The sequence below is a fragment of the Tachysurus vachellii genome, chromosome 1, assembly GCF_030014155.1.
Source record: "Tachysurus vachellii isolate PV-2020 chromosome 1, HZAU_Pvac_v1, whole genome shotgun sequence".
Taxonomy (NCBI): Eukaryota; Metazoa; Chordata; class Actinopteri; order Siluriformes; family Bagridae; genus Tachysurus; species Tachysurus vachellii.
This window is the reverse complement of record NC_083460.1, coordinates 22,511,311-22,533,807: the sequence shown is the minus strand read 5'-3', so window position 1 is coordinate 22,533,807 and position 22,497 is coordinate 22,511,311. Positions and strand designations below refer to the sequence as shown.

The 22,497-nt window shown below is 38.5% G+C and overlaps 4 protein-coding genes across 4 annotated transcripts in view; 1 reads left to right on the top strand and 3 right to left on the bottom strand.

The window, feature by feature from the left end:
• gtf2a2 (general transcription factor IIA, 2) lies at positions 1–1,830 on the bottom strand. Its single transcript, XM_060864206.1, has 4 exons — positions 1,650–1,830; positions 744–848; positions 509–635; positions 1–274 (listed from the first exon to the last, which is right to left on the bottom strand). Exons 1-4 carry the CDS (start codon positions 1,719–1,721, stop codon positions 249–251), a joined length of 330 nt encoding a protein of 109 aa, XP_060720189.1. The 5' UTR covers positions 1,722–1,830; the 3' UTR covers positions 1–248.
• A 1,016-nt stretch (positions 1,831–2,846) lies between these two features.
• Positions 2,847–7,584, bottom strand: LOC132850705 (annexin A2-B-like). Its single transcript, XM_060877371.1, has 13 exons — positions 7,475–7,584; positions 6,699–6,745; positions 6,338–6,431; positions 6,085–6,179; positions 5,679–5,792; positions 5,346–5,436; positions 4,207–4,286; positions 4,049–4,108; positions 3,843–3,936; positions 3,671–3,766; positions 3,469–3,527; positions 3,258–3,380; positions 2,847–3,126 (listed from the first exon to the last, which is right to left on the bottom strand). Exons 2-13 carry the CDS (start codon positions 6,741–6,743, stop codon positions 3,067–3,069), a joined length of 1,011 nt encoding a protein of 336 aa, XP_060733354.1. The 5' UTR covers positions 6,744–6,745; positions 7,475–7,584; the 3' UTR covers positions 2,847–3,066.
• Positions 7,585–10,418: 2,834 nt separating this feature from the next.
• On the bottom strand, positions 10,419–20,886 carry elp4 (elongator acetyltransferase complex subunit 4). The gene is made up of 10 exons (XM_060877349.1): positions 20,704–20,886; positions 20,574–20,609; positions 19,604–19,725; positions 18,583–18,702; positions 18,355–18,488; positions 16,471–16,567; positions 12,854–13,036; positions 11,532–11,640; positions 11,011–11,117; positions 10,419–10,589 (listed from the first exon to the last, which is right to left on the bottom strand). The coding sequence occupies exons 1-10, from the start codon at positions 20,867–20,869 to the stop codon at positions 10,485–10,487; spliced, it is 1,179 nt and encodes a 392-aa protein (XP_060733332.1). The 5' UTR covers positions 20,870–20,886; the 3' UTR covers positions 10,419–10,484.
• Positions 20,870–22,497, top strand: part of immp1l (inner mitochondrial membrane peptidase subunit 1) — a 7,491-nt gene continuing 5,863 nt past the window's right edge. The window contains exons 1-3 of the mRNA XM_060877361.1: positions 20,870–20,986; positions 21,643–21,756; positions 22,114–22,202. Of these exons, the coding sequence (XP_060733344.1) occupies positions 21,652–21,756; positions 22,114–22,202 (194 nt within the window). The 5' untranslated portion in view covers positions 20,870–20,986; positions 21,643–21,651. The remainder of the gene's footprint in view (positions 20,987–21,642; positions 21,757–22,113; positions 22,203–22,497) is intronic.

The following is a 22,497-nucleotide window of genomic DNA, read 5'->3' as shown; positions in this document are numbered from 1 at the left end:
TCTTTTAAAACAATTTATTACATATTACAAAGCAAAATTATAAACAGAAAAGAGAAATAAGTGGGCTTATATATAATATGTCTAAGGAAGGCCTTGTGTGGAATTGGGTGGTCTAGGAAAGATGGAGAGCTGTTGTTTGTAATAAATAGTATGTATACAGTCCTCTCTCTTTGAGTTCATCGTTCTTAATCTTCTTCCTCAGTAACTATGGCACTCTTCTAAACTTCTGCACTCTCTCCTCTTCCTCCTCACTCTGCTGTATTAGAGCCAGTGTCTGCAACAAAGCCAATTAAAAAAAACAATTAAGACCACAAATACAATCATAAAACAGACAAAAAACACAAACACAAACCTCACAATTCAAGCCAAGTGGTTTTACCTTAATAAAGAAACACATTAAGAGCACACGTACAGGTATGATCCTGAGGTTTACTCTTAAAAACTAATAATGAATGAGGGATCAATGAGGGATCAATGAGGGATGTCCAGTGTGACTGACAAGTCTTACTTTTTCCATCACAGGCTACAATCTTGACTTTATCCACCTTCACCAGGTCGGTGACCTCGCGGAACTCCACGTCGTTCAGAACAAATGTCCACACATTGTCGCAAAACCTGTACGTGTTCAACGATCCCTGCATGTCGAACAGAAAGACAATACAACATACGCACACAAAACAATCCTCAAATCTTTATCATCTACTCTGGCCATGATGTTACACAGCAATCACAATAATACTCACTTTAAAGTTGACTCTGTTGCGAACGCGATTAGCCAGTGCGGTATTGATGGCTTTGTCGAACTGTAGCAAGACTTGCAGAGCCAACTGTGGGGTGATTTGTTGAGTCTGAAGAACAAATTTGAATAAATTGGAAACACTGGGTGTATGAAGAAACCTGTAAATGATTCATGGGACCTTAAGGTGCAGTATAAATTTGTTTGTGTCTCGTATAATATAATATAATATAATATAATATAATATAATATAAAAGCACAGTATTCTGTACCAGTGCCATTTTATACCAAACAATAAATGACACTGATACTTTAGGGTTACTGAAGTTTCAATCATAACATAAGAGAAAGATGCAGCGATTTAGCTTAAAATCTTATTAGTGACTCACAATATAAACATTGCACGCTCACTCTCACTCACTCTCACTCACTCTCACTCACACTGTAAGATGCGGAAATCGCATATTAAATATACTGATAACTCGTTCCTCAGTGTTTAAAACGACTGAAACATTCTATAATCTATTATTTTTCCTTATCGAGTAGATTACAGATTGCATAAAATCGGGCATTTTTTGTCTTTTTTCCAGCTGAAAGTTCTAAATAAACACATACTATTAAACTCCATAGTCGTTCTGGCAGCTTTCTCTAAGTATTCACACTCCAAATTAAGTGGAACCAATAACTACACCAGCAAACCGTTAGGACATGAAACAGCTACCTGCAAAGCCGAGTATATTCTCCATCATTGTTTACTTTAATTATTACACCATAAAGCTTCCAAGGTGTTTACTTTAAACTACTGTTTGGTGCACGTGCAATAACATCCAGCAGCTAGCTAGTTAGCCATAAACACCCGATGACGCTAAATGACTCCAGCTAAAGCTAGCAGGGTTTGGACTTATTTATTTACCTGTATCAGCTCATCAAGACTCTCCTGTAAACTGTTTCCGAGTGTCGTGTTTCGGTAGAGCTGATATGCCATTGCGTGTTTTATACAGGAACCGTTAGGGATTGTTTTGTATTTAGCTTAGCTTAGCTAGCTGAACCATTTACTTCCTCAAGTTCTAAACGGATACTACGGAAAGCCGCATGGACAAATAACCGCCGATGCGGAAATACGCAAAGCCCTGTATCTTCAGCATCAACCATAGATATATATCTATGAGCATCAACAACGACGAATCAGACGTTTTGTGGTTTTATTGAGCTTTAGTTACATTAAAACATTGCAGTATGATATCTGTTTAATTGGTCTAAAATAAACTCAGAAAGCAAGAAATTCAGTTCAACCCTTTTAAAAACATGTATCATGTAAACAAAAAGTTTGACACGTTCTATAAAAATCAGTTTGAATTATAATGAACTCATTGGCAATCTGGTTAGATAATTATTTTTTGTAATTAATTATTTATTTCCCTTCTTGCATGAAAACAGATCCTATCAGCAATAATCTAAGATCTTCCCTTTTTGTTTCCTTAAGTAATGGGGAGTAATTAGTGGTGTGTGGTTTCTCAGTAGTACATATTGTAGCTGGCTTTAGGCTATATGCGGATGTGACAGCACATTCTCATTTTTATACAACTGAGCAATTGACAGTTAAGGGCTTTGCTCAGGGGCCCAACAGTGGTAGCTTAGTAGACTTGGGAATTGAACTCAAAACCTTCAGATCAGTGGCCCAGCACCTTAACCACTAGGCTATCACATCCCATACACAGAGCTAAGGTGAGACTATTGATCCATGATTGATGAACTATTTAATGTTTGACTGTATCCATGCACCAAACATCAATTCTTAGGGCCACAGAATGTGCCAGTGTATATAACTGCGCAGGTGAGCGGTTGTTTTTCCCAAACCTCCCGACGGCCAATCTGGGCCTGGTGTCTGCTGTAGTTATTCTTCTAACCTTAGAGGATTTTATCCATACTGATGTTAACATTACCTAAAGCTCTGAACCAGAATTCAAACAAATGTTCCTATTAAAGTGACCATCAGATGAATACACCGTGTGCATGTTGCACTGCTTCCTGAAAGTAACTATGAAGTGATTATTAAGAGCAGCTTGGTTCATCCACCACACTTTATCATCAATAACAGTAATCTTGGAGCTGTCTTTGCTTGTACAGTTTTAATGACAGAAATGCATGGGTGAGAAATAAAACCATATCAAAATACATGTTTCATCATGGAAATATTTATTTAAATTCAGACTATAAAAAATACTACTAGAGCTGATAAAAACTTTGGATGCTCTATAAAGTATATGTTCCTCATCCTCACAGTTATGTTTGGACAACAGTGGAAGCATTATGTTTCCCACCATTTCTTGCTAATCATCTCCTCCACACAGATTTAGCAGCGCTCTCTGGTAGTCACCCTTTGTGACCTCCTAAGGAAAAGAAGATATATGAAATATATTAGGAGTTAGTGTTGCATTTGTCGGCACGAGAGAAAGCATGAGTGAGTGAGTGAGTGAGTGAGTGAGTGAGTGAGTGAGAGAGAGATACTAATTATACGAACCAAGATTGTCTGGTAGAGTGATTTTCCAAAATGGGTTTTAAACTCCATGCGGATCTTCATGAGATCCACTTCACAGCGTGAGACCATGATCCGAGTCACGACCTTGTCCTTGACGCTTTTGGGCTAGATAAGTTACAGTTAGTGTAGATTTGAATGGAATAAATAACAAATATACATGCAACATCAAACCATTTTAATGAAATACACTTACCTTCATGGCTTCGTTGAGTTTGCTAGCAAAGTAAAGCTGCTTGTTTTCAAAGCACTCCACTACGGAGAGAGAGAGAGAGAGAGAGAGAGAGAGAGAGATAAAGAGAGAGTATCAAGTAACTGACTTGTATCTCTACTACATTAAAATTATTGTAAAGACATGGATTCTGTGCATGCCCAGAAAGTCTATCATCCTTAGCTACCCAGTGTAAGGAAGGATTTCTCCAGATCTCCTTTAACCTCCTTTCGAATGCTCTCCTTTATGTCATATGGGCTGTAGCTGTTATACCTCTCAAACACTACAAAAAAGAAAGACGTTTTCATTATTATCCTTTTATCACAGACAGGTTATGCTCCATTGTGTCTATTTTTTACCTTTCTGGAGATGTAGTACACTCCTTTCAGAGAAAATGGCTATCCAAGTGGCCACGTCCGTTCCCTTTCTCTTCACCCCTGCATCATAGAGGGCCTGCAATAGTTCAGACGCATCTTAACATCATACTGAATTTGTTAAGCTGGAGAATGTTCGGTCTCCAGACGCATCTTACTTGCTTAAATGCTTCATTTTGACAAATACTCACTCTGGCGTCATTGTCAATCTTTTCAAGGTCAACAATGTTGCTGGGTTCTTCTCTTTTAGCCTTTGAAATGCACACAAACACACACACACGCTTTCCATTATTTCTGTCACTTTAAATAAATAGCTGAATGTAAACATGAATTTATGTTTTTCTTTTACCTCAACCAGAGACAGCAGTAACCTACAAAAATCACCGGAAGTATCTCCAGCAACATCTTTCTCCAAGTCCTTCTTGAACACTATCACCAGGCAAAACAATGGTTTAACGCTTCAAGGATTAAATTTCAACTTTCCTTTTTAACACATGGAAATGTGGTACATACATATAAATGTATTTATACACAACAGGGATTATTTGCCAGTTGGTTACTTTTAATGATGCATGATTTAAAGCTTTGCTAAAGAAAGTGGTTTCTGGTTGTAAATCCCAGATTAGTGCAAGCTATCAAATCATTCATTCTAGTTATGGTGAAAAGAATCTGAATCCGAATCTGAATCCGAATCTACTTTATTCGCCAAATGTGCACACACGCACAAGGAATCTGTTGTGGTTACAGAAGCTCTGCTGAACATAGTGTATACATTAAAAAAAGAACAGACTAAAAGGGTAGTCCAAGCAGTGCTTAGACTATAGACTCGAGAATGTATTACACATACAGCTACTATAGAGCATAGAATGTATTAAATATACAGATACTAAAGATTATAGACTGTGTTGCAAAAGCAAATACTATAGATTACAGTCTGTTTTATATAAGCAGATACAATAGATTATAGGCCGTGTTATATAAGCAGATACTATAGATTATAGTCTGTATTATATAAGCAGATACAATAGATTATAGACCATGTTATATAAGCAGATACAATAGATTATAGGCCGTGTTATATAAGCAGATACTATAGATTAAAGACAGTGTTATATAAGCAGATACAATAGTCTCTAATGTATAGTATCTGCTTATATAAAACAGTCTATTATCTATTGTATCTGCTTATATAACACAGTCTCTAATGTATAGTATCTGCTTATATAAAACAGTCTATAATCTGTGTTATATAAGCAGATACTACAGATTAGAGACAGTGTTATATAAGCAGATACTATAGATTATAGACTGTGTTATATAAGCAGATACTATAGTCTATAGACTGTGTTAACTTCCACCCACTTTCCAGCTGCCTCCTATAAGATCGCCTGTAGACCCCAGTATATTTGGCTAGTGGATTTTCTAAATGTTTTTGTTTAGTGCATAACCAGCCGTAGAGTGCCAAGAGACACAAAGCGTTTTACTTACATTCCTTGTAAACTTTTTTAATCTCCAGCAGTTCCTCGTTACTACGAGAGCAAACGATCTCAATCAAACTCTCCTCATCAGTACCAAGACCCTATAAAGTATAGAACATAACGATCAACATAACTATAGCCGGGCAGTATGACAAAATAATAGAATATTGATATACCAGTTAAATGATATCACAAGCACTTTTCTGAGATATTGTCCATATTGATATACTGTAGCTAATTTAAAAAAAAGAAGCTGCTGATTTGATTTTGCACTATTTGTACAGTAGATTTCACAGATACAGAGCTGATTTATGTACTTTTATACACGAAGGCTGAAACTCACCTTCATCGAAGCTCTGAGCTCAAAGGCATCGAATTGCACTGTGTTCTTCATTAGGCCAAGAATAAGATTTTCTAGAGATCCTGACAGTGCTGCTTTCAGGGCAGTAATCATGTCCTACAGCAATCAACAAGAATAATTTAAACAGTATATTAATGTCTCATCATCTGTGCTATTAAGACACTTATCACTTTGTTAATATCATTGACGATTTTGTCTTTAATTGCAATGTGGTGGCCCACAAAATGTTATCTCCCCATTTGCACCCAAGTCCAGCAAAACTTTATGAAGTCTTTGGTTCTTATCCCAAAAAATCACATCTTGTGTCTGTTTATATGAATCAAATATACTTTATTTGCCTGGTCGCCTCTATAGGTGTGAACTTGAGGTAGTTTCTCTTCCACTGTACCTTTTTTGTTTTCCTCTCATACTCAAATGCGATCTCTCTCCTCTGGCTATAGGTGCGCTGTGTTAGGATATCAATGATTATGGCCTCATCCACACCTGGAATAGAGGAAGTTGGAATTTAATGAGGTTTATCCATCTAAAATACAACAACATAATAAGGCAATAAAGGGAAGAAAATTAATTTTTTTCAATCCAATGTATCAAGGCCTGAATCATTCGATGTAGTGAAACGAGCAATAAGCTTCTTCTTTTACCTTTGGTTTTAATGGCTGTATCGATCCAGCTCGCATCCTTCTCCGGGTCAAAATGTACAGCCGGTACCACTGTTGGGAACCGAGCTTCTCTCCCCTGAGGTTTGTTAATTAGAATCGTTTCTTCTCGTTTCAACATTTTAATAATAAATATATTTCAACAAGAATAATTGGGATAAAACGGATTGGTGTCCTTAAAGTCACCAAGGTGGGAACGAGGGAAATTAACAATTTTAAACAAATTTTTTAATTGATTTTTTTTCTTTCTCATGGCTGAATTGAGAAGCTGTCCAAATGTTATGATGGATTTTAACAGGAAAATGATAATATGATAACTGTATATATACAGTTCTTCCATACTCACCGCTCCAAGTGTGAGCTGACCCAGAAATTCAGACACCAATGCCATTTCTGTAAGTCATACAATTATTACATTCACTTCAGACATGTGTATGTCTAGATATATTGATGATATACGATGGCATGAATTCCAGGAACGTTATCTAGCACACCGTTAACCAGCTCACACCCTTCTCAAAGGTTGCAGGTGATTGTTAGAGATACACAGATCAATATAAAATGTCACATGACTGCCAGCCACTCCCGACATACAGGACTGTTATTTTTAACAGACAAAGTCTCGCCGTTCTCAGAACAGTCATCGCAAAATGTCTAAAAACCTTCTGATAAGCACAAGAGAGTGCAAAGCAAAAACATTCAGAGAAGAGTAAACAAAAAAATGAACAACGGTCCTGGTCCGGTATTCTTTCTACAATTTGCATAGCTTTGCCTGAGCTCTTATAGATATCTGACTACTTTAGGGCCTAAAGTAGTCAGATATCTATAAGAGCTCAGGCAAAGCTAAAGTTTAGGCGCTCTGACGGCGTATTAACACCAGGTACAGACACAGAAAGCGGAGAATGTGACTGAGAATTTTTCAACAAAAGGCTCCTTTATGTATCCCAAGTATCTATACTTAAGTTATGTTCTTAGGTATCTGAGTACAATACATCAGAACAAACATGTCAGAGTTTTTGCGCACACAAAATAGGACTCGTTTAAATTGTTATAAATGGCTAAATCTACCCTAAACAAGATTATAGAAATGAGTGAAAGATCTAACCTGTATTGGAGTCTTACCTCAGTAAGTCGTCAAGCCGTCTATAGAAACGCAGCGCTACAACTTCAGCTTTGGTAAATTTACCTCTTAATTACAACAGTTTATGAGTCAGTATCTGTTTCCCTCCCACCGCTTCAAGCCACACAGACAATAATATGTCACTTATCAGCTTGGTACCTGGTTAGTAGTGCTGTACAGTCATTTTATGGAGTCGGAAGAAATTTATGTCTGCATTTTACATATATACAGTGGCTTGAGAAAGTATTTAATTTAATTGATTTGTATAGCACTTTTAACAATTCACATTTGTCTCAGTGAAGCTTTACAGAAGTAAAGAAACATCATAAAAAGCTGAAATCTGTTTATGGATGGGATACAGTCTGGATTTTCTCACTCAACATGAGTAAGAGGAAGGTTAAGAACAATAATTTTCCACAGATACAGGTTTTGCACACAACCACAACTAGATACAGTAGCTCCTAAAAAAATAATGGAACAGCAAGCCAATCCATGAATGCTCCTTTTTCTGCAGGCAAGTATGAATACATGAGATTTAATATACACCCTTTAGAAGTATTTCCTGGGCAACTTCTTCTCCCTGATAAGAGAACACACACTTTTTATAGCGTGAGCAGATAGCACACAGACACACCCAAGTGGACACACATTTCACATTTCCCAAGTCTACCAGGCTGCCACTGCTGGGCATGAAGGATATAAAGTTGACTTGGGAATCGAACTCACAGCCTTCTGATTTGGTAGCCTAGTGCTTAAGGCGTTGGGCTACCAATCAGAAGGTTGTGAGTTTGATTCCCAAGTCTACCAAGCTGCCACTGCTGGGCCCCTGAGCAAGGCCCTTAACCATCAATTGCTCAGTTGTATAAAATTAGATGCAAATGTACAGTATGTCGCTCTGGATAAGAGCGTCTGCTAAATGCTGGAAATGCAAATGAAATGTGTGTCCACTTGGGTGTGTCTGTGTGCTATCTGCTCACGCTATAAAAAGTTAGACTTTATATCCTTCAGACACACCATCAGTTTAATACACACTCACGATTGAAATATAGGAAGCATTAATATAGAAATTATAGTCACATTAAAAAATAGCCCTAGTAGCAATGATCACACTCAAATTTTAAAACACACATGATGTTATCTAAATGACATCTCGTAGGCTAGTGATTTCTATAAAATGTCTCTATTTTGCCACTAGATTAGCTTATCACATTGCTTTAATGTAACAGACGACAGCAAAACTAAGCCCAATACAGGGACAGTATGCAGTGGCAATGATAATTTGATATTAATTCATTTCGATTCAATTTTATTTGTTTAGCGCTTTTAACAATTCACATTGTCTCAAAGCAGCTTTACAGAAGTATAGAAACAGAAGGAAAAATAAATAAATAAAAATAAGAATTAAATAAATAAATATTTTGTTTTATTTTAAACATTTCAAGTTTAAAATTAATTTTAAATATATAATATTCATTTCAAATAATATATATCTCTAAAATCTATTCTATAATAAACCTAAATAATATTATCCATAAAATGTAGACAAATAGAAATTATTGGACTGAATGAATTTAACTGAATTCTTCAAAATCATTAATTCGTGTTTTAGATTCAGTACCTACGTTTTCTTGAACAAACGTTACATGAAAGCTGCAAAGAATGACATCCAATTGTAGTCTGATTTTATTATTGACTTTTATAAGATTACCAAGATAAACCAAGCCTTTTAATTAATTATTAATCTGATTTCTATACATTCCTTTCACTAATTTCATGTCGGCAAGCTGTCAGTAAAAAAAAATAAAACCTCAATCAAAATTTCTCACTAAGGATAAATATAAATTCTATGTTCAAGTTAATGCTGTCATTTTTTATTCCGAATTTTTATTTTTCTGTAAAGATGCTTTGAGACAATTTCAGTAATTTGTTAAAAGCATGAATATGAAAGAAAAAAAAACACCAAATACTGAGAGACGTTCGGAGTCAGGAAAAAATAAAACAGTATTACTGAGATTAACATTTGTGGAAAACCACTTTTGATTATTTCGACTGTTTTCGCATTGAATCTGATTATATGATCTAATCTGATCACCAGTAGGCAGAAAAGTAATATCAGTATAACTAACATGATGCCACAAGCCACACACACTCTCACTCTACCACTCACACACTGACTCTACCACTCACACACTGACTCTACCACTCACACACTGACTCTACCACTCACACCCACTCTACCACTCACACCCACACACACTGACTCTACCACTCACACTCACTCTACCACTCACACCCACACACACTGACTCTACCACTCACACTCACTCTACCACTCACACTCACTCTACCACTCACACCCACACACACACTGACTCTACCACTCACATTCACTCTACCACACACACACACTCTACCACTCACACTCACACCCACTCTACCACTCACACCCACACACACACTGACTCTACCACTCACACTCACTCTACCACACACACCCACTCTACCACTCACACTACCACACACACTCACACACTCACTCTACCACTCACACTCACACCCACTCAACCACTCACACTACCACACACACTCACACACTGACTCTACCACTCACACTCACTCTACCACACACCCACTCTACCACACACACCCACTCAACCACTCACACTACCACACACACTCACACCCACTCTACCACTCACAGTCACTCTACCACACACCCACTCTTCCACTCACACCCACTCTACCACACACTCATACTACCACTCACACACACTCACTCACACTCACACTCACTCTCACTCTCACACTCACTCTCACACTCACTCTCACACTCACTCTCACTCTCACTCTCACTCTCACTCTCACTCTCACTCTCACTCTCACACTCACTCTCTCATGTCAACAGTAATATAAGCAATAATTAAGATTCAAATATCACAACACTCCTGAATAAGAAATGTTCTTTTATTTGATGATTAGAAATAAAGATGAAGATGAAAGTGTGGGTGCTCTCTAGAAGTCCAGGTGCTTGTTTCTATCAGTAGTACAAACTGGAGCATGCTGTACTTTACTGACCCGGCTTACTGAGTCTGAGAGATCTGGGGGCAAATGCATCCTCTGGAAAGGGGTAGCGGGAAGGTGTTGGGGGAAGAGAAGACAGCAACAAGTTAACAAGGTGTGAGAGAAAGATAAGTGCGGTTAAAACACTGTAGAATAAATGAAAGAAGTTTCCTGTCTCGTGTTCTGATCTCATTCTTATTAAACTCTTCAAATCATCCTACACTCATTTTACCTGCTTATCTTTCAACGTTAATGTAAAGGTGTTTACATGTGAATGTAGCACTATTTACTACAGTATTTTTAACGATCAACGTTAATTGGCTGCTAATGTCTTCCATGGCCATAAGTATGTTATTCCCTCATTATTTTAATTACCACTGTAACCTGATCTAAGAGCACGATGGGTAATGGGCAAACACTGACTATTATACTGTGTATGTGTGTGTGAGAGTGTGTGTGTGTGTGTGTGTGTGTATACTTCAATGGTAAACTGTTTCCTCTTCAGTCTGAATGCGAGGTCCTTTGTATCTGGAACTTCACAGCTCAAACAGTTCAGCCGAGGAACCTGGATAACATGCAGAAGACCTGCAGCCACATTCACATGCGTGCACACATGCACACACATGCACACACACACACACACACACACACACACACACACACACACACACACACACACACACACACACACACATATACACACACACACACATATATACACACATACACATATACACACACATACACACGAGTTACAACAAATCAGTTAGTCACAACAAAAAACTTTAGCTATAGGTCTAGTTTTATTTTAATAAATATTTTCTTGCCACTTTGGGTTAAGGCCTGTAATTTGTCTTGCCTTCTCACTGAATCACATTGAAACTCAGAACATAGAACCTCCTGCTGTACTGTCTGATAATGTCTGTGTATTCTGGTGGGAGGGTCATGATATGTGCATGTGTGTGTGTGTGTGTGTGTGTGTGTGTGTGTGTGTCTCACCGTGGTAGTCTTTATAAAGTGGGCTATTGTTTCTCTCGGCATCTGAGAACGACTGCAATGCGATAGCTGTATCGCTCAACCTGATCATCCTCCCTCTTATTAACTTATTCTACAAAAGGAGACACAAGCTGATAATACAACCAAAGGGACAGTTTCACAAGAGTGAGAGACAAGTAAGGAGTTATTGTATTATATTCTAATAATCTTAATAAAGAATTATTACATATCTCTGTTCCCTAATTATAAACAAACAAACAAATAAATAAACAAATAGTCTGCCCAATCCACAAATGATCTTTACACTATGCAGTCTTGGGAGTTTTGGTCATTTGAATATCCAAAATGTTCTATTTATAAAATATGATTTGCCAAAGGTACGTGGTCCTGTGAACATCAAAAACCCAAAGTCTGACGCGCACAAATATACGAAACAAAGAGTCTAAACCCTGTTCCACCATGACAATGTCCCTGTGCAGCTCCACGAAGACCTGCTGTAGAGGTGAACGTTGAACTGGAAGAACAAAAGTGTCCTGAACAGAACCCTGACTCTGACTCAACCCCACTGAACACCTCTGATGAACTGGAACTGGAGTCTCATCAACATCCCAACATCAGTGTCTGATCTCAGTAACGCTCTTGTAGCTGAATGAACACTAATGTACACAGCCACAATCCAACATCTAGTGGAAAACATTCCAGAAGATTATTACAGGAAAATGGAATAAATCTGTAATGAGCATTTCATCAACTTGTGGGTGAAATCACAGGTTTGTTTATGTGCATGTGTAAACCGACTTGTATTTCCGCTGGGCTTCACGCTGTCTAAATGGAAATGAGAGGAAATAATGGAACTGGGTCAAGCATAATTTAAAATGGAATATAGGCCAGTCCTATTTTACGATTAAAAACCAAATGAACGGCTACTTTAGAAACGTCATTAGCAAAACTACCGTCCCAATATAGTGACGTGTATTTGATGAAAAAAAAAACTCATGGTGCATTACATATAAACTGCAGTGCCCTCTGTAGGCCATTGAGAGACAGCTTAAGAGCACAGTACCACATTAAGGGCACTTTCTCTACATTGTTGGTGTAGCAAAAGAACCACAGGGGCACACACAGTCATCGGTATACTCAAGAACTGTAGAACGCTTGAGGACCTGGAATGTTCTCGTGACATGAGGCAACTTCGTGATTCGACAATTTACCACTTATTTTGAGGCATTTCGTCTATGGGTTCCGTCAAAATGTAAACACATTATCTGTGTGTCTGTTTGTCTCTCTCTCTCTCACACACACACACACACACTCTGGGCTCTTACCCTGACAAGGTGAGTGGGTACCGTCACCGTTGCAACGGAAAGGGAAGAGCGTAGCAGGGCTCGGAGGGCATAGAGGAAGGACAACAGGGCGTGATTGTTGGCAGGACTAACACACACATCATCACCCCATAGTGCTGACCCCAGAGAGTGCAGGGCAAGTCGTAGCACATTACAGGGCTTCACCTTACAGTGGGAGAGAGAGAGAGAGAGAGAGAAAGAGGTACAGTGTTAATGGTGTGAACTCAACTACTACAGCCCGAGATCATAATCAAAGAGTCCTTTGTAGATTAGATGGATGTCGTGAACAAACTTGTGTACCTTGGTGAACCTCATGTCTGTCACCAAGAGGTTAATGCTAATTTGAGACAGGTGAGAGGTGAGACAACGAGTGATCATACTTTATGCAATCAGGTCTCTTTGTGAGCACAATTAGAGTTTAGTTTGTGTCCTTGGTGTCAAGTTGACCATGGATGTCAGATTTCTTCAAGGATCTACCTTGTCTCCACTATTATTTACCTTGTCTCCACTATTATCTCCACTAATATTCTGCTCTTCAAAAGGTGAAATGTACTCAGTTGGATTCAAGTCTGCTGATTGACTTGTCTGGTCTAAAAGCTTTCACTTTTCCCCTGATGAAGACCTTTGTTGTTTTAGCAGTGAGTTCTGCATCAATATCTTGCTTCATCATGAAGTTCCTCCTAATTAGACTGGATGTATTTCTCAGTAAATGATTAGACAGAATGTTTCTGTTGACTTCTGAATTCATTCTACTGCTACCATCATGTGCTCCATCATCAATAAAGATTAGTGAGAATGTTCCAGAAGCAGCCACACAAGTCCAAGACATAGCACTACCACCACCATGTTTCACAGATGAGCTGGTAGGTTTTGGATCATGAGCAGATACTTACTTTGTCTACACTTTTGTGGATCAAAAGTGTGGTTTTAACCCTTTTAACAACAAATGCAGTCTTCATAGTTAAAGCTCAGGCTTCAAAACATGATCAGATATTCAAAGCTATTCATTGTTTAACCCTTCTGCAGACCTCGTCTGCATTCCTTTGCAAATAAAGAGCGCCCAGTCAAGTTGACCTTGTCTGTTTTGACTGCTTATAAAAAATGAAGTATATATATATGTATGGGGTCAGAATTGTTTCGTTATTCTGAATAAATATACTATGATCCACAAATAAATATAAAAAGTTTCACAAATATTTTTTAAATCAACAAATGCACAATAAGCAAACCGTAAATATATGTTACACATTTCACAAAAAGAAATGAAATTCACAGATAAATAAAATGGGATTTGCAAATAAAAAAATATTTATAAATATATATTTAATTGTATTTATTTGTGAATGGCTTCCTGCTCATTTGTGAATCGCATTCTGTGCAATTGTGGATTTGAAACATGTCTAACGTCAAGACGTGCACAAGAATCCACAAATAGGTAGACTCCGCCCACCGTCTACTCCAGCCAATCGGACAACGGTCTCGTGGCTCTGACCAATCGTGGCACGGTCTACCTCCAACCAATCACGTTCTGATTTACTCGCTCTGAGGCTGTTCTTCAATGCAGTGTCTAGTTTGCACTCGTTTTTTTTCATCCAGTACGATTCTCTTGTTCTATTTTGTGTGCCCTTTCACATGTATTTACAGTCTCATGATTTTTTTTTACTTTGCATTTTTCTCATACTTGCTTTCACTTCCACGTACATGACTTAGCCCTGTGTGCCATCGTTCTACGTTATATAAAGCATTATGGTCGTGAAGAAATGACATTTTATTCTAATGTATACAAGCTGTATACCAATAACCTAAGAGTTGTTGTAAGCATAATGCATCCTGCTTCCTTTAGCTTTTACTTTAATAAAGTCACACAGTACATTTTCATCAGCCAAATGTGAGCAATGTTTACAGGTGTACAGTGAGTTGACAGTGAGTTGACAAGGTGTACAGTGAGTTGACAGTGAGTTGACAAGGTGTACAGTGAGTTGACACTGAGTTGACAAGGTGTACAGTGAGTTGACACTGAGTTGACAAGGTGTACAGTGAGTTGACACTGAGTTTACAAGGTGTACAGTGAGTTGACACTGAGTTGACAAGGTGTACAGTGAGTTGACACTGAGTTTACAAGGTGTACAGTGAGTTGACACTGAGTTTACAGGTGTACAGTGAGTTGACACTGAGTTTACAAGGTGTACAGTGAGTTGACACTGAGTTGACAAGGTGTACAGTGAGTTGACACTGAGTTTACAAGGTGTACAGTGAGTTGACACTGAGTTTACAGGTGTACAGTGAGTTGACACTGAGTTTACAGGTGTACAGTGAGTTGACACTGAGTTTACAGGTGTACAGTGAGTTGACACTGAGTTTACAAGGTGTACAGTGAGTTGACACTGAATGCTATTTCACATGAAACTTCTGTTTCTAAATGACCTGCACTTGACCGATTAGTAAGGATAGCATACATGTTATCTCTATCAGGAGTTTACAATATTTGTCTTAAAAGGTTCATCTCTGTTTCTGGGCTTTTTATTTTTATTTTTATTATTTCACATACAGTAGATAATCGTGATTGGTTGGAGGTAGACCGTGCCACGATTGGTCAGCGCCACGAGACCGTTGTCCGATTGGCTGGAGTAGACGGTGGGCGGAGTCCACCTATTTGTGGATTCTTGTGCACGTCTTGACGTTAGAAATGTTTCAAATCCACAAATGCACAGAACGCGATTCACAAATAAATACAATTAAATATATATTTATAAAAAAAATTTTATTTGCAAATCCCATTTTATTTATTTGTGAATTTCATTTCTTTTTGTGAAATGTGTAACATATATTTACGGTTTGCTTATTTTGCTTTTGTTGATTTAAAAAATATTTGTGAAACTTTTTATATTTATTTGTGGATCATAGTATATTTATTCAGAATAACGAAACAATTCTGACCCCATAATTACAGGCTGGTATATTTCAAAGCCAGGGGATTGTTTTGAAACCATTCTGACCATTTTAAATGTCAGCGAATAATAAAACCTGTTTTTTCCAGGCAAAATTGACTTGAATGCTTATAAATCAAAATGCAATGCCCAATGCCTGTTTGTGTGTGCGAATGCGTGTGTGGGTAGCATCATTTCGGTAGATCATATTGTGCCCTCTGCTAGGCAAAGGCATATCAAAAAAAAGTGTGAAATATTTACAAATATGTAGCTTTTTTTTTTCTGGAGGCCTAATGAAATGCAATGCCCTATTTGTGTCTGTGTTTGTGTGTGTGTGTGTGCACGTGTGTGTGTGGTGTGTGAGTGTGTGTTTTGGGTGCGTGTGTTAGTGGACATTTTATGTGTGCATTTTTGTGTCTGTATGTATGTTCATTGCACTTAAAAGTGCAAAAGTGTGATCTATTGCAAAAGTGTCAGTCACATGCTCCAATATTTTTGAAGAGTTTCAAAAGTGACATGTTCTCAGTTCTTTAATACACCTTTATATATCAGGTTCATTTGGACATGGCTACAATTTCCATAATACTCCTTTTTTTTATCAGGTATTTTTCTGTAAATCTCATAAAAGACTCTAAATATGCAAACGATTCCATTTTGAATAAAGGGACTGACCTGTGAGTTTGAGCCATCAAACCCATTTTGTCTGATTAACAACTGGATAGAGCGTAGTAACACAGAGTAGGGGCCAAGAACACCACTGGGATTGAGACTGGGGTAGAGAGACAAGGCAGAGGAAGAGATATGAGGAATAATGATGAATAGTTGTGGATAGACTGTGGAAAAGTTTCACAGTAAAACCAGAATTATTGAGTCCCTCCCAGTAATGAACAGTGTTCTGAAGGTAAAATGAAGCTTCAACGTTTTTGAAAATTATTGCAATCAAGAGAATGTTTTTAAATTTCAAATATCCTCTAAAATATTATTTCCCCCACATACTTACTACGGAGTTTCTCCAATCATATCTGTGTACCAAGCACATTTAAAAATCCTGAATCATATCTAAAAGTTCAGCTGTAACAATACAACTTTCAACTGAATACAGCTTTAGAGTTTCCGTAGGTCAGTTTAGACCTGCATTATTTGTGTTATCCTTTGTATCTGGTTACATTTGCTAACTGTAAGAAGGGCTTGCTGATCAGTAATTTCAATGCAGTTTTATTTGTATAGCAACACCAGCATGGAGACACCACCCTGATCAGAAACCAGTAGTACATCATTTACCACTTTAAAGGCTGAGTGCACGATGTTTGAAAGCCAATGTTGACATTTGAAATCACCAAAACAAACATGCCCCTAACCCAAATGGGTCCCACCCCGTATTGATAGCTCCACCCCACACATACATACACAACCCAGGCAAATATTATGGCGGAACCTGTTGGGGCAGCTGGCCGAGGGGATATTTTTATCAATAAATGAACTCAATGAGTAATACAAATGTGTGTTTGTAGTACTGTGTGTTGTACAGTGAAAGGTTTAGCTCTGTTTCACGCGGAAGAAGATGTTCAACACCTAGAACCTGAGGCAGAGGTAACGGCAGGTATCCGCCATGTCAATGTTTCAATCACTTTCTCCTAATGTCAGACATGCGCACTGAACACTCTCTCTGCCGCATATTGACAAGACACGCCCATTTCTGCTAATTGGCTACACGTTTGTTTTGTCACCCCGACTCTGAGTATTCTGAAGCATTTTTCAAACATCGTGCACCCCACCTTTAACCAGCGCTTTCCCAGCACTTCCATACTGTCATGATTCATGAATGCTATTCCTACATAGGTATGAAGTATGCAGGTAGGTACCTGGGCTTTGTAGGTATTAATTTAAATATTATCATTCAACCACTGAAATAATGACGTCATCGCTATCACCGGAAGCTGGATGTTGTTTTTTCTGGTCTACACGCAAAGGCATGTATATATAGAAAAAATTATTAGCTTAGAAAATTGTTGATTTCTTGATTGCAAAGCAAAATAAAAGTGCTATCAAACAATGTCTTCAATATAAGTTATTTTCATTTCATTTTCATGTTATTTTCAACCTGAGATTGTGGAAAACTCTTTTCTGTAGTACCATTGCCTAGACATTTTTGCACTAGAATATATATCCTTTACTTATTGCTCACTTAATGCACATACAGAATTGATTTTATGTGATGACATGAAAAACCCAACACCTATATTTGCTTAAGCTGTTTTTAAAAAAATAAATAAATAATAAAACCATATGCCTTGTTTCCACCTCTGCTATGTGGTCAGGGTGTTAGTTTAACCTTAACGTACATCATGATGTCATTAGGTTAGTTGCGCATTGATAGAACAGATCAGAATCAGACTGATTAACAGAATTTCCACACTATAATAGACTTAATCTTGCATACTGGTGTAAATAAATAATTTGTAGAGAACTAGTTAACCCGGTGACTATACCTTGGTGGGTGTAATTAGGTGGTTTAACTGGGAGTGTTTCCCATATGTCTAAGGCTGAAGTGTGTACCTCTGATGTTTAGCGTCTGTTTGCTCTTCAGGCAGGTAGAAAGTGTGAATCTTGGTGTTTTGTAGAAGATCTTGCTCCATATGTTTGGAGAGGTCGTAATAATGACCAAAGCGTGATGAAGAGGAAAGCGCAGTCTGTACACAATGTCAGGGGTGAGAGAAAACTATTTTCACAACATCACTGATCTTACACATTCATCTTTGTCTCTCTGTGGAGAATTGTTTTTACCTGGACCTTAGGAAGGTTCTGATAGCGCCAGGCGATTTTCATTGCATCTTGCTGATCCAGATTCGATGACGAGACAGTCTTAGGCCCTGGATCTCCATCCTGAAGTGGAGATGGAAGATCCTGCAGCACAGACATCAAGCACTTTACAAATAGAAATCTAGACTTTAGTCACTTTCAATGGCTTTATTAAATGTGTCTTTGCAATTGCATTTCTGGGAGTGAGCATAACTGAAGACACAATTCTATTTCTAATTCTAGTAAAACTATAAAATCAGAAAAAAGTGGATGGTGAATGCAAATAAAAACAGGACGCAATACATTTGAAAATCATTTTTTTTGGGGAACGTGATGCTTGTAATACAAAGTTATGATGGGTCATTTCATGACTTGTAATGATGGGACAGGTTCAAATAAAAAGTTTTTTTTAAAAGGTGAGGCTCTTGTGTTATATAGATAAGGAGCTTTCAAGAAAGGCCAAGACTTTTAAGAGCACCTACCTCCTGGGGAGTGTTCTTGATCTGGCGGACTGCTGTATTGGGAGTTCTCTTCAGCAGGGAAAAAATCTTCTCTCATTCAGCAAGGTTTTTAGTGTTCCTGAGCTTATCAGTGCATTTTTTTTTTGTTGTTGACTTGGCCACCCCTAATGCTGTCTCTCTGATGGGTTTGTTTTGATTTTCCAGCCCGTTGAGGACTTACCTCATCTCTTTGGGCTTCATATTGAGAGTTAACAGCAACATGATTCCAAATGCAAATGGTGAAACATCTCTAGACCCTTTATCTGTTGACTTGAATGGAATAATGTGAAATGCCTTGCCATGAAACATCTAAGCAGCCAATTATTTAGTTACCTTTGATTCCTTATTTTTTTATTCACTATACTGTGGTCACTGTCCAAATATCTATGGACCTGACTGTATGTCTAAACTTCACATAAGAGAAGTTATTGCAAAAGTTTCTTTTTACTGAATAGTCCATAGGGACCCTTCTGATAGTGTGACTATACAGCACAGCGTGTGATTACCTTTATGATGTCATCAGGGTGATCTTGAGCAGAAGCAATGAAGAGTTCGTGTCCACTCATCACCCCTTCAGCCAGGAAATACTGCAGCAATGTACGTGAGTAGCTGTCAAACTCATCCTCCTCTAGAACACACACAATAAGCCTTTCAATATACCTAAAACTTTCACTTAGAAGACTATTCAATTAAATTTTACATTTACAGCATTTAGCAGACGCTCTTATCCAGAGTGGCTTACATTTTTATTTCAGTTTATACACCTGAGCAATTGAGGGTTAAGGGCCTTGCACAGGGGCCCAGCAGTGGCAACTTGTTGGACTTGGGATTTAAACCCATGACCTTCCTATCAGTAGTAGAACACCTTAAAGACTGAGCTACCACATCCCTGTATATAAAATTTATTTGTATAGCGCTTTTTACAATTGACATTGTTTCAAAGCAGCTTTACAGAACATAAAACAAAAGGTTAATATAAAGAACCATATAAAAATTAATAGAATACAAAATTCAAGATTAATATTAGATATATTTAAATGTATATGTATTTATCACCAATGAGCAAGTCTGAGGTGACTCAGGTGACTGTGGGGAGGAAAAAACTCCCTTGAATGATAAAGGAAGAAACCTTGAAAGGAACCAGACTCAAAGTGAACCTCATCCTCATATGGGTGACACTGGAGGGTGTGATTATAAATATACAGTCTGATAAATGTTGTATTGATGAGATTGGAGTTGGATCTCCTCTTTAGTATAGAGTCTAACTGGAGCTGGAACATCTCTAGATGTCTCAGGATCCTCACAGAGTCGCCCTCATCTCAGTGGAGGACCTAAATCTATTTTTAAGGTCAATAGTCATGTAATAGTGTTTGCTAATCTCCTGCCTCCCCAGCCCACGCCCACGCCCCCCCCCCCCACCCACCGGTTTGATGACGTCAGAACACAGCGACAAGACTAATGTAAAATAGATCTTACCAATAAGCAGCAGGCTGCCCACTGCCAGTCCTCCTCCTGTTAAGACAAGTCATTATATCGAGAAATACCAATAAAAACGATTAGAATGGAGACTTTCATACTTTACAACAGATATTTTCTGCCTTCTCACCCAAAGCGCAGTCTAGTGATGGTACACCGGAGGACACGATGAGCTGCCCGGTGTGAACAGACGGTTTAGTGCCAGGAATCTGAAGCAATTTACTGCGGGACTTTTTCTGAAAACTGGTTCGTGATAAAAGGCTCCCTTTGGTCGCGCTGTCCATGTGCGCCGCCATGTCTGAGAGAGGAAAACAAATGACGTAACACCGCGCCGCCAATCAGAGCTTTGAATGCGGGTTCAAATGTCATAAGAGGCGGAAGCGGGATTACCATATTTCAAGTAGAACGCTACGGTAAGGGTCATGATCTGATTACTGCGTCTAATGTGCATATCAGTGGGGTTGATTAATGATCTGTTACAATGGGGTACTTCAGTGGAAGGAGGAAACAGGTTTGTGGGCACGTGGGCATGTAGTACCCCCAGTGTGGACATGTGGTACCCCCAGTGTGGGCATGTGGTACCCCCAGTGTGGGCATGTGGTACCCCCAGTGTGGGCATTTGGTACCCCAGTGTGGGTACCACATGATTTACCCGTTTTATCAGAAGCTTTTATAGTCTGTTAACTTTCTAAACATATTTTACTGTTGCTTATATTATGTTCGAACTACCCATTGATGTCATTTGTACACACTGGGATTTGAGCTCACAACCTTCTTAGCACTTGTCCAACATCATAATCACTGAGCCTGAACCAATGTTGTGTCAGTCAGCTGTATGGTCTGGTCTTTATCAGCAATCAGATGACCCATTAGTTCCTCAGGAGCACTTTGTTGCACTATTATAAACTGTTGTAGAAATGACATTATTTACATTTACACTTATTACTGTTCAGTGTCACCCAAATGATGATGAGGTTCCCTGTGAATAATGTATTATTCTTATATAGTAATAACTTGTGAGTGAGACAATATTGGTTGATGTTACAGGGTTTGAACCTGCTTTTTTCAGGGGTGTGTGATGTCACAGCGCTTATACAGCAAGGTGTTGGGCTTTTTGGGCTACACTCTTCAGTACGGCTGCATCGCTCACTGCACGTTTGAGTATGTTGGAGAGTTTGTTGTGGTGAGTTCACAGAGTTCGCTTCCCGAACAAGATGCAAACCAAATAACATGTTTCTGCTGTGTAGGTCTAATATATACATCTAAAAACAGTTTGGTTTAATTCATGTCTAAGTCAAAATAGCAACCAGACTGACAGCAGACTCTTGAGTTTTACTCTGACGTAATGTGGATAATGTGTTCTGTAATGTGTGTATCAACAGAGCTAATAGACATTAGTTTTAAATAAACATCAACTAGATGATCCTTTTCTGAATAAAATCAAGTCTACTTTTGTTTTGAATGCAGGTTTTTAAGCAAACCTCTGTGTGTGTGTGTGTGTGTGTGTGTGTGTGTGTGTGTGTGTGAATATCCTGTACAGTGTTCAGGACCGTCAATGGAGCCAACCATCACCAATCACAACGTTGTTTTTTCAGAACGCCTCAGCAGACACTTATACCGCATCGAGAAGTGAGTTACAGTAGAGTGTGTCTGTCTTTGTGTGTGCGTGCTACTGTGTGTGCGTGCTACTGTGTGTGTCGTGCTACCGTCTGTCTGTCTGTCTGTGTGCGTGCGTGCTACCGTCTGTCTGTGTGCGTGCGTGCTACCGTCTGTCTGTGTGCGTGCATGCTACCGTCTGTGTGCGTGCGTGGTGCTACCGGCTTTGTGCGAGCGTCTGTTTGTCTGTCTGCCTGTGCATGCGTCTGTTTGTCTGTGTTGACATATATAAAATATATAGATTGCTAGTGAACAGGAAGTTTCCATA

Bases quoted from the DNA above. Each gene is read 5' to 3' on its own strand.
- LOC132850705 (XM_060877371.1), bottom strand. From the start codon at position 6,743: ATGGCATTGGTGTCTGAATTTCTGGGTCAGCTCACACTTGGAGCG. The intron at 5,793-6,084 runs GTACAGTGGAAG...TGATTGCTGTAG, and splicing joins ATGAGAGGAAAACAAAAAAG to GACATGATTACTGCCCTGAA. The intron at 3,127-3,257 runs GTTCGTATAATT...TCTTTTCCTTAG, and splicing joins CACTCTACCAGACAATCTTG to GAGGTCACAAAGGGTGACTA.
- elp4 (XM_060877349.1), bottom strand. From the start codon at position 20,869: ATGGCGGCGCACATGGACAGCGCGACCAAAGGGAGCCTTTTATCACGA. The intron at 18,489-18,582 runs GTAAAAACAATT...CATTGTGTACAG, and splicing joins AGAACCTTCCTAAGGTCCAG to ACTGCGCTTTCCTCTTCATC. The intron at 11,641-12,853 runs GTAAGAGCCCAG...CTCCTTTTGTAG, and splicing joins TACCCACTCACCTTGTCAGG to AATAAGTTAATAAGAGGGAG.
- gtf2a2 (XM_060864206.1), bottom strand. From the start codon at position 1,721: ATGGCATATCAGCTCTACCGAAACACGACACTCGGAAACAGTTTACAG. The intron at 636-743 runs GTGAGTATTATT...TTCGACATGCAG, and splicing joins GCAACAGAGTCAACTTTAAA to GGATCGTTGAACACGTACAG. The intron at 275-508 runs GTAAGACTTGTC...GCTTTGTTGCAG, and splicing joins TGTAGCCTGTGATGGAAAAA to ACACTGGCTCTAATACAGCA.